This window comes from Saccostrea echinata, unplaced genomic scaffold (genome assembly GCF_033153115.1).
Source record: "Saccostrea echinata isolate AGI-Se365-2 ecotype Australia unplaced genomic scaffold, CSIRO_AGI_Sech_v1 ptg000001l, whole genome shotgun sequence".
Classification (NCBI taxonomy): Eukaryota; Metazoa; Mollusca; class Bivalvia; order Ostreida; family Ostreidae; genus Saccostrea; species Saccostrea echinata.
In genome coordinates this window covers 14354267-14366510 of record NW_026889750.1, presented here as the reverse complement: position 1 = coordinate 14366510, position 12244 = coordinate 14354267, and the positions used below count along the sequence as shown (strand labels likewise).

At 34.0% G+C, this 12244-nt stretch overlaps 1 protein-coding gene across 1 annotated transcript in view; it reads left to right on the top strand.

Moving 5' to 3' along the window:
• The window catches only part of LOC133185623 (transcription factor CP2-like), a 486219-nt gene that overhangs the window by 56088 nt on the left and 417887 nt on the right, over nt 1-12244 (top strand). The window contains exon 5 of the mRNA XM_061320938.1: nt 3443-3510. Within this exon, the coding sequence (XP_061176922.1) occupies nt 3443-3510 (68 nt within the window). The remainder of the gene's footprint in view (nt 1-3442; nt 3511-12244) is intronic.

The window sequence follows — 12244 nt, the reverse complement described above, 5'->3', positions numbered from 1 at the left end:
TCCGTCTGTTAGCTTTTTCACGTCCGGCTCATAACTTTAATACCATTAGGCCTAGAATTATCAAACTTTGTCAGCTGACACATCTTGGGTAGAAAGTGTGTCGCACATTAAAAGTAGGTCGCTCTGACCTTTAATTAAGATGCTATGGCCAAATATGGAAAAATCCTGTCCGGCTCATAACTAGAAAACTATTAGACTTAGAATCATTAAACTTGGCCAATTTATGCATCTTAGGTAGAGGGTGTGTTGCGACCTATTTCAAGGTCACTGTGACCTTTAATTTAAGTGAAATTTTTAGAAAAGCTGTCTCTATACTATTGAATTACACAGTACCAAAAAATGTAAGAGTGTTGCAGTATCCTTATTAAAAAGTGTTAAATAAAGAAAATACTTATTTTTTTCATTATATACTTTACAGCAATCTATAACAAATGTAATGTTATAAGAGAAATTCCACCTCTCCCTTGGGTGTAATTAGCAAGCACTGGTCAAGGAGAATTTTGATAACAGAAAATTGCATGTCAAATAAGAGAGAAATTAATGAGTTGTAGTTTGAGGAGCTAACTGATAGAGTATCTCTGATCAAGCAGGTGTTATCTATATCTTTTGGGAATTGGGCAAAGGAATCAGCTGTGTTTGATTAAATAGATTTTGTTGGCTATAGCCCAACTTTTAAAATGAATTTGGTGAAAAGTAATTAAAACTAATTTGATATTGTAAAATAAACTAATTTAATATTGTATAATATAATTAAATTAAAACTAGTTATACGAAGGGGGGATATTGGAATCAGCATGTCCATTTGTCCATATGCACTGCAGCTTAAAACCAGTCTGACATTAAATCTCAAAAAAATCATCAAGTATTTTTTTAAAAAAAAAATTATGGTAGATAGTCCCTACAAATCTAAGAGTCATGCAGTAACCTTATTAAAAATGTTGCATCAAGATTACACAAGTTTTTATTTCTTTTTATAAATCTTTGTACAAATTAAAAAAATCTCTGTTTTCAACAGAATGACATAAATATGCATTTTTACTGCAATACAGCTAGACTACAAAGCAGATAGTGCAGATCCATTCATCCTTTGGGAGTAATGAGTGGACATGCATCCAGTTAAAGATTATAATTGATTAATGAGTTCAATGTAGGAAGGCTAGCTGTCTCAATCATTTCTGTTAGAGCATCTCTGATCAAGCAGTTCTTATCTGCATCCTTTGGGAACAAGACAGAAGATCTACTAGTCAGTTTATAGCATATGTCATTTGATGGCCAGCTTTTTATTTTCAAAATTAATTTGGTATGGATTAAATTGTTAAGACTTATTTGATATTGTTATTGATTTTGAAAATATCAAACAAATATGAAAGATGGGGTGGGATGGGGGGGGGGGGGGGGGGGTTGCAGATGGGCATTTGTCAAGTTCTGACACAACCAGTTGAGAAATCTATGATGTAATATTTGTTATAATTAATGCCTACACTACAGATGTATAAACAGCAAATATTATAAGGAATGGAAAAATCATTGAAATCTTTGAATCAAGGTTGACATGATTTTCATGCACTCTAAACTGTTTATGAAAATTGAACAATATTTGACAGGCATATCATGCTGTGGCGGGGCACTTTATTCAGTCTTACTCTACCTTCATACAAATTTTCTTTGAAATATCTTTTCAAAGAAGCCTTTGACAGCACTTTTTAGCTCACCTGAGCTGAAAGCTCAAGTGAGCTTTTCTGATCACCCGTTGTCCGTCGTCCGTTCGTCTGTCTGTCCGTCCGTCCGTCCGTCTGTAAACTTTTCACATTTTCAACTTCTTCTCAAGAACCACTGGGCCAATTTTAACCAAACTTGGTACAAAGTATCCCTGACTGAAGGAGAGTTTAAATTGTTAAAATAAAGGGCCAATTTCCCTTACAAGGGGAGATAATCAAGAAAAGACAAAAATAGGGTGCGGTCATTAAAAAATCTTCTTCTCAAGAACCACTGGGCCAAAAAAACTGAAACTTATGTGGAAGCATCCTGGGATAGTGTAGATTCTAAATTGTTAAAATCATGACCCCTGGGGGTAGGGCGGGGCCAAAATAGGGAATCCAAGTTTTACATTGAAATATATAGAAAAAATCTTTAAAAATCTTCTTCTCAAGAACCACTGGGCCAGAAAAGCTGAAACTTATGTGGAAGCATCCTGGGGTAGTGTAGATTTTAAATTGTTAAAATCATGACCCCCGGGGGTAGGGCGGGGCCACAATAGGGAATCCAGTTTTTACGTTGAAATATATAAGAAAAATCTTTAAAAATCTTCTTCTCAAGAACCACGGGGCAAGAAAAGTTGAAATTTATGTGAAAGCATCCTGGGGTAGTGTAGATTCTAAATTGTAAAAATCATGACCCCCGGGGGTAGGGCAGGGCCACAATAGGGAATCCAAATTTTACATTGAAATAAATAGGAAAAATCTTTAAAAATCTTCCTCTCAAGAACAACTGGGCCAGAAAAGATGAAATTTATGTGGAAGCATCCTGGGATAGTGTAGATTCTAAATTGTACAAATCATGACCCCCGGGGGTAGGGTGGGGCCACAATAGGGAATCCAAGTTTTACATTGAAATATGTAAGAAAAATCTTTAAAAGTCTTCTTCTCAAGAACAACTGGGCCAGAAAAACTGAAACTTATGTGGAAGCATCCTGGGGTAGTGTAGATGCTAAATTGTTAAAATCATGACCCCTGGGGGTAGGGCGGGGCCACAATAGGGAATCCAAGTTTTACATTGAAATATGTAAGAAAAATCTTTAAAAATCTTCTTCTCAAGAACAACTGGGCCAGAAAAACTGAAACTTATGTGGAAGCATCCTGGGATAATGTAGATTTTAAATTATTAAAATCATGACCCCCAGGGGTAGGGTGGGGCCACAATAAGTATTTCAAGGGGGAAATCTGGTAAAGAACAGCATGGTCAAAGTACTCAGGTGAGCGATGTGGCCCATGGGCCTCTTGTTTGATCTTCTCATGTCAACAAAAACATGACTTTTCAGTATGCTAAACATTCGAGATTCTGACTTCATTTTCGGAGTTATTACGTCATAAAAATAAGAAAGTGACATCAAAATGAGTGCAAATTTTCCAGCTCTTTTCAATGGTATCAAATTTATTAACTTCTGTGAAATGGTTAATATTTTATCAAACAGTTCTCAGAACTTTTCAAATGCCTCTCGTACTCTTTGTCAATGATGTGAGTATAGATCTATTTTAAGCTTTTAAGTACTGTGCAAGAAATGAACTGTCAACCATAACATTCAGAAAATGAAATGTACTGTGCAAGAAATGTACCAACCATAGGGTGCAAGTAGTGTAATATTATATTGTTTTAGGGTCTGTACCTTAATTATACATAATTATATGTACAAATTATGATCACAGGTACTTTTGCACTGTTGTAGGACAATCGTATGAAATCAAACTGAAAAAGCTTGGAGATTTATCAGATTTTCAAGGAAAGTATCTCAGGGTGAGTACCACAGATGGAGTATTGAAAGAATTCATTTTTAGCTCACCTCAACGAAGCTGGGGGAGCTTATGTAATACCCTCGGCATCGGTGTCTGCCTCTGTGTCCGTGTCTGATCCCAGTTAAAGTTTTTGGAGCAGATTTCTTTTCATATATTGATAATACATCGTAGCAAATTTCAAACTTGCACTTTTGGTTTTCATTTGATTAGTTTACTTAGTGACTTTCCTGATTCGAAATAAATTATTTCACTTACTTATGAATTAAATATGATAACATTTTTCAGATAAATTGAAGTATAAAATATATTCTTTGATAGTAATTGCCATCTTTATTCAGCACATGTTTACATTCCGTCTTCGATGGTTGCCATTTTGGAAATGGAAGTAGACTAAATGCTTGACTAATAACCGCAAACTATTTTTCACTGAATAGATTGTACATTAAAAATAACCAAAAATATTAAATAAATATAATTGTTTCATTTTTGAGTCGGCTCGTGGAGGGAGCTGATTCCTTGTCATCGTAGCTGTAAAAATTATTACTCATTCATCAAGGTGATTCATACGCCAAATATGACTTGCCAAACTTAGGAGGTTTAAATGGTATAAAATTTCATATTGTAACATTATTTATGTCTTTATGCTTTTTAAAGAAAAATTCAATTAAATATCCGTACAATGTACAATTACTGCGTATGAATATATGTGCAAACATGTAAGGCAGATCTAATCTTCCCATCTGAAGTTTATTTATCATTGACCTAGTTTACTCCCTAACACACACACCTGCTGCTCTCATTTACTGCAGCTAGTGTGCTTGAAAAATTTATTTTTAGAATCCAGGTTTGCAGTGTGAACCATTGACCTAATTACTCCATAACACAGACCACTGCAGCTAGTGTGCTCAAATTCATTTTTAGAATTCAGGAATGCAGTGCTGCTTTTTACAATAATGTGGGACAAATAGGCCAACAATGTAAAGAACTGGGTACGTTAAGACCGATTTATGGCCCTGTAAAATCGGCAAAAATTAAACGCACGATTACATTTTATCAATTGTATCAATTAACTGTTAAGGTTTAGCTGTGTGTGAATTAGGAGTAAATTTTTCTCAACTCACGTGCCCTTTCATTTATATAACGTTTAAAACCGATCTAATATTCCAGATTTCCCCTATTTTGGACGTTTTCCTCCTCTTCAAGTCTATATTTTGAAAGAATGAATATACTACGATTTTTAATATTAAAGAGAAAAAATAACCTTACAAAAATGTGGCCACATCCGTTTTTACAAAAAATTGAAGTAAAAAATGCTGCATTTTTGGATAGACGTCACCTTTTCTCCACAATAAAATCTATATTTTTAAAAAAAATTAATGGTTTAATTCTATTTCTGAAGGCTTTATTATTTTTTATTGTCGTTTAAATTCAATTCTGCATTTGAAAAAAAAATTAATACAATTATTTATGCAAATGAAAACCATATAAACCTTTCTCAGTGAAAATTATTATGGGACATTACATGTAAATTAATGACACAATGCATTGAAACAATGACGTCACAAAGAGCAATCATGTTGAAAATATGTACATGAAACAAATTCTTCAGTCTTCGCAACTATGATAAATATTCAATCAGTATTTACAGCGTGAAAAAGTAATTTAACAACATAATGGTTCAGACAATTAATTTACATTTAATCCTACATGCACCTCCAATTAAAATGTGCGTCTCCTTCATAGTGGACATTGACTTTATTGATTTGACTTCAAGAAAAGATTTTTTTTAACACTTTTATTGAAAATCATCAACTATTTAAAGAATGTTTTATTCATTTTCAATTTATATATGTCTGGGATTCATGAATATCAAAAGACAATAGCTAATGATTGGGGCAGGGGAAAGGGGGGGGGGGGGTGGGAGATGGGAAGCTTGGCATACAGCAGTCACCATTTGAACATTTCTTTTCAAAACTTGTTATCCTTGTCACTGTATTGTTGCAGATTTTTTGTTTGACAAAATTAAGTATGTCAGAAAGGATTCTAGTGTTTTATCGCATAATCAGGAAGTGTTTTATATATGACGAAATACTTCTAAATCTGCCACTGCCGACCTACATTTACTTATTGAGGGCCAGCAGCTGGGAATGGAAAAGTTTTTACATGTATTTACACTTATAAATCATATATACATTTATCATGCTGATCGGAAAATTGACATCATTGTTTTCAAGTAAAATCGGGTTTGATTTATAATTTACAAGGAATTTTAGATAATTATGTTGACCAACTTTATAAGGCTTAAAAAACTTATACAGTGGTGTACGCTTTCATGGTTTCCTACGAAAAATTTAAGTGAAACATGATACAATCAACCTTTTTTATTGTCTATAAATAAAGATTATCTGTTGCCAGTTCTGTAAGAAATGCAAACACAATCTTGCATTACTTGTGGACAAGACACCCCCCCCCCTTTCCGCTCCATAATCGATGGTTTAACTCAATTATTTTTTTTGTCAGAAATAAATTTCTTAATACATTTTTAAGGCATTCCAAAAAGAAAAAAGATTACTCTATAGATATTTATCTGTATAAAAAACGAATGTACACACATGTATATTAACTATGTGCAGCACACTATTGTTAACCTTGAAGTAAGCTAGTATTTTTAAAAGGATTTTATCCAGATTATCCATGAAATAATAATAATATATTTCATCGGAAATATGTTCATTATTCCAATGGATGTTCATTAGGGCTGGAGGAGCGTCCTGTCCAATATCACCTCTGTGAAAACGGTGCACATTATCTGAATTTTAAAGATTCAATGTCTGTCAATGTTGATAATCCGTTCCAGAAAAAAAAACAAAAACAAATTAAAAGTATTTTATAGTTACTACACAGAACTCCATTTAAGATTAGGCCTATATCGATCGTAGCAAGAGTTTACTGAGAAAAATATCCTTCCTTTGGCCAGATAAAATTAATATTTTGATTCTCATACCAACCTGCCACTCTCAAAATGCCCCGCCCGTTGTTGTTTTTTAATCAAAAATATATATTAGGTTTTGCTATATTGCCATCGTCTCCGTTTGCATTAAAAGTCGCGGGGTGCTATTTATAGCACAGGAGCATGTGGAAAGCCAAAAAAATTCCTTTCGATAAAAATTAAAACACTGAGCTGACCTCAATTCACATAATTAATTAAATCATACTTGCATCATTCAATCTGTCGTACGCAGTACTTTCATAATGTAATGCTTATTTATGATTGCTAATGCATAATTGTATGCCCTGATTTAATTTCTAATGCGTATTTTGAAAAATTCAATGCATATTTCTGCAAATACGCACCTTATCTGGAGCTCTGACTACAAGAACAAATGCACAGAATTGTGAAGGAAATGTCCCAGAGAATTAATGTATCCAAAGGAAGTGATAAAATTATCATTGTCACCAAAATATATCAAATATCTTACCTACGGTTGTGTAACGTGTAAACATAGGGAGGAGTTCTAAAGAAAATCTTTATTTTAATGCAGTTTTTGTCTTAGTAGATGACTAGATGTATCATCTCGCAATTTATGTCAGCAGTTTGTTAGGTATATTTTTTAAGATTTTTTTTTATCAGACACAAACATGACAAAGAAACGTAATCAAGCTAGCGTTATAATCCGGAAATGGCAAGGATAACTCTATAAAGAAGCACTGTGACGTGTTTTGCGTATTGTTCCCACAAGTAACAAAATAACATCAGATTTCATATAATTCAATAACTGAACTAGAAGTAAAATCTCTATGTAGCTTATAAAAGGGACGTGAAAGTGAATTTTGATTCTTCTATGTGAGTGTTTTGTTATTCTGCATTTCGATTATTTGTATTTTGTCTCTATGTAAATAGAAAAGGGGAGGGGGGGGGGGGTTACTGATAATCAAGTTATACATGTACTGTAATGAGTACCAATAAAAAAGTTATATCAAGAATTTGATTTAAAACTAAATACATCCCTTTCCAATTTCCTTTGGCTCCCAACACGACGGTGACCGTTGATCGATCTTTTACTGATCGATATCAATGCAAGTGTCTGCCGCTTCATGCTGCATTGCTTTGAAGACGACACACACAGATTTTCATAGCTGACATGGATAAACTCTTTATGTAAATCATACACATAATATTATATCCTTTTTTTATAACTTTTAGTTTAGGGAATTATGCCCGTTAGAGTGTACTACAGGCTTCTGAATCCCTTCCCGAGAATTGTTGTGCATTTCCTGTCGAATTCACTACGCAGATTTAGGCATGTATTTTTCGATTTTGTTAATCAAATAATGAGTATGTACATGCAAAGTCGTGTGTTTGTCTCTAAAATTAAAGTGTTAGCATTGGCTATATAAAATATTTTGTTCATTGAAAAATGGATCCCAAAAAATCGCACACCCTTTTTTAAAAAGCCTTCAGAGATTCAAGGTTTTTATTTGAAGCAAAATTTTTCAAGGTCTGTAATGCAAGTTATGATAAGGCCATTCCAAGTTTTTTTTTCTATTTGCAGCATACGCGGATGAATTGGTTTTGAGGTTATGAAATTAAAAACAAACACAAATTAAAAATTGATAAATACAAAGCTTTGAAACGCAAACACAAAGTTAACTCAAATTAAAATCAACAAATACGAATCTCTGAAATGCATTTTACTCTTTTGGGATTGACATCTCCCTTTTTTTTTAAGTAGTGTATTAATTATTTATTTCAATAAACTAGTAGTTTAACTTAATTCTATGGCAAGGAGAGGTCTCAAATGATAATAAGAAATTTTAGAACTGTTTTGAAAAGTTTTTTTTTTCCTTTTGGTTTGTGTGTTTTCTCGGATAGGAAGATAGGTTTTCCAATTTAGGATGGATGCTAAACAAAGAAAAAACTTGGAATGGCCTCATCAATCAGGACTCTTATAACAGGTCTCCTCTTGTGGTTTTAACATAGAAAGTGATTGTGTGTAAGTATATTGGGGATTATTCCTGGTTAGTGTATTTTACATGAACCATGCAGTAAAGCGGATCGTAAAGTGGATCCACTGGAATGAATAAATAACGATCTATATAAGAAATCCTATAACATTAAAAAAAAAGAAAATTAATGCTGTTTAAGACACCTCATAACCCCGTAATAGTGAGTAATTTATACGTTTATCCAAAAAAAAAAAAAATAGAAAATAGGAAATTAATAGCGCTGCCATTTGTTGGAATGGAAAAGGGGAGTGGTGTTAATGGCTTTTTCATTGCCAAAAATCCAATTTTGACAACCTTGTATGGGACGTTCCAATTTTTTTTAATATTGATTCATGTATCTTTAAAATTTTAAATGTAACTTCATAGACAATGCGGAAAATGATTGAAGAAATCATTAGGAAATTTTTGCATAAAAAATGATAAACTTGATACGAGCACAATTTTAAAAGAAGTACTACATTGTCTCGTCTGTATGGATGAATCAAGCTTCATTACTTGTCTGATGAAATCGTTTGTAATAAAATTGTATTTTCCTTTAAATCATTATACACCTTCCAGCTATCACAGATACATTACGATGAATTGAAATAAAAAGTTCAAAATTGTTTTCTGGATCATAAGGCAGGTTAAAGTAATTAGTTTTCGGTTCAGAGAATTTACAGATTTCTTTTAACGTAACGTTAAAATCAGTAACGCCGTGATGACGTTATCACGTCAAAATTTGTTATTTCTAAAGAAATCTCCCCATTTTTCGAGACCTCTGACGGAAAAACAGTTTGTGATAATTAAAAAAAATAAAATGATTTTGAAAGGACACATCGTAGGCATGTTTGTGAAAAACTGAAATCAAATTTGGAGACAGGGCCACTCTGTTGTACGAAACGTATCCAGTTCTTTTCTAACATAATCATGGTGATGTTATTTACAGGTACTTGGGTATTGGTTTATAAATATGCATGTTTTTCAAATATTAGATTATAAGTTACTTAGCATAATCATGATGCTTAAAGTAAAATTGTGTGAATACATGGATATAGTTAGGCATATCTTAAATTTACCCATAGATGTCTAATGTTTGTTTCTATTACTGGAGGTTGTTTCTTAACCCATTTCCTACGCTATACGACCGTAGTCGTACTTGGCCTTACCTCCGGAATACTACAGTAACTCTAGTCGTAGTTTTCATACCAGCGTCATAGAGGGCTTAGAATCGTTGTATAAAGACCCGGATGAATAAAACCTTTACAAGATTTAGACAAAGAGGGAATTTCCCTTGCTCATGCGCATTAAAAATGAAACTAGATACTTATTCATGAGGGAAAATTTTGGTCAGTGCAGATGATTTAGTTGGCAATATTGATAGAGAAATAAATCGTGGAGATGTTGAAGACTGGATTTTTAACATTTTTGACGAGGACAACGAAGACGATGCTGATTTCCTCGGGTTCCAGAATGAATGGGTTACAGAAAATTTCCACCCACGTCTTGGAAGTGCATTCAGAAAAATTGGAGGCGCTACAGTTGAGCACCCAGAAGAGGCATTAGCCGAACAATACATGGAACTCTTCTGGACTAACGAACTTCTTGACAGGTTAGTGCAAGAAACAAACAATTATGCACACCAGGAACGTGAAAAAACCCACCCCCTCCATTTGCTGCAAAATGGACGCTTGTGGTATTGTCAGACATCAAGGCATTTTTGGCTCTTTGCTTCGCAATGGGGATCCTTAGACTGCCAGACAAAGCTGATTATTGGAGACAATCAAAAAAAGTGGATGTTTTGTACAACATTCAACAGAGTGATGTCCAGAGACAAATTCTTTCAAATTTGGAGGTATTTACACATCCAAAACAATGAAGTCCAACCAGAAACACCAGATAAACTTTGGAAAATACACTGGCTTTTGGATTTCCTAAACACCAAGTTTACATACATGTATGTGCCCTATGGGAACACATCTATTGACGAGAGTATGATTAAATTCAAAGGAAGATTATCTTTCCGGCAGTACCTACCAGCAAAGCCAATAAAATGGGGTGTAAAAGTCTGGGCACTAGCTGAAAGTGATACTGGGTACTTGAGCAGATTCCAAGTTTATACAGGAAAGGAAAACAACCAGGAAAAAAGGCTTACCCACAGAGTTGTGATGGACCTGTGCCACCACTATTTTGGTTCGAACTTGTGTGTCTACATGGACAACTTTTACACAAGTCCAGAACTCCTAAATGATCTCCATATACGAGGAATCTTGGCATGTGGGACCATACGTGTCAATCGAAAGGGTCTTCCGAAAGACCTGTTACCAAGCAAAATCAACCTTGGAAAACATGAATACCGTGTTGCACAAAAGGACAGCCTGACATACTGTGTATGGCAAGACATAAAACCTGTTACTGTCCTGTCTAACTTTCATGATCCAGCCCACTGTGGTCAAGTGTCAAGGCGAGCAGCAGAGAATCATGTTGTGCAAGTTCCTTTGATGTTGGCTGACTACCAGAAGAACATGAAAGGGGTGGATCTTTGTGACCAAATGACAGGATACTACCAGTTGAACCACAGATCAAAGAAATGGTGGCGTCGCATATTTTTCTATCTCATGATGGCGTCGGCCCACAACGCATTCATTGTCGCCAAGGACACCCACCCTGATGTTGCTCGGGAAAAATGGCCAAATTTCCAGGACTTCATAGAGGAACTAGTAGAAGACCTCATTGGTGACACCAGGTCAAACAGGGAACCACCAAAAGTTGACTGTGGGGGCAGAGCTACTGCTCACGACATAGTAAAGTTGTATCCAAAGAACAAGGTGTGCCACGAGTGTTCTCTTTCCTTACGTCAGGGACAGAGGAAAGGAGTGACTAGATTTGGTTGCCAACAGTGCAACATACCTGTACATTTAGAGTGTAGTTCAAAGCACATCATGAGAATGATGAAAGTGCAATAGGTGTGAAATTCATGTAATAGAATTTGATAATGTGTTTATTTGGATATTTTCCATGGACGTGCTTTTTTACATAATTTTTATGTAAGTATAATTGATTTTGAATTTTTTTTTTAATGGAAAGTACTTTTCTTTAATTGTCTGACAGTAAATAATGCTTAAATATCAGATGCATAGCTAATATGTATTGTTCAAGTGAGATTTTGGATGGATGTTGTAAGTTTGAAGTAAAAGCAAATTGTTCGTTTTCATTTCAAGAAATATCCATGTACAAGAAGTACAATAACTTTTTTATTTTTCAAGATATTCTTATTCTGTAAAATGTATGTGAAGCAGAACTGATTGTGTTATGAATTTTTGCAAAAAAATATGCTCTTTACATTTACTTTATTTTAGTAAAATGCATATGAATAAAAAATACTGAAAAAAAAATTGTGTTTACAAATTTTTTTCTCTTTTACTCAGAGTATTACTGAGGATAATATTGCTATAGCATTATTAAAATTATATAGTTAGAAGCAGAATTTTAAGAGCTTTTAGAAAATATATACTTTTATATGTCTCTAGACAGTAGTTATCTAATTATTGGGCAGAATGTAAACATGATGCTAATTAACTGAGAATTCACAGCAGCAGCTCTGTTATCCTCCGTATTACTGGTAAGCCCAGCTGAATTGGCTGCAGTAGGAAATGGGTTAAAGATTGTAGCTTATGTTTATATGTTAATTTTTTTTTCACTGTTACTTTTTCTCCCTTTTTTAACATGATTCCCCTCCCCTTTTTTCA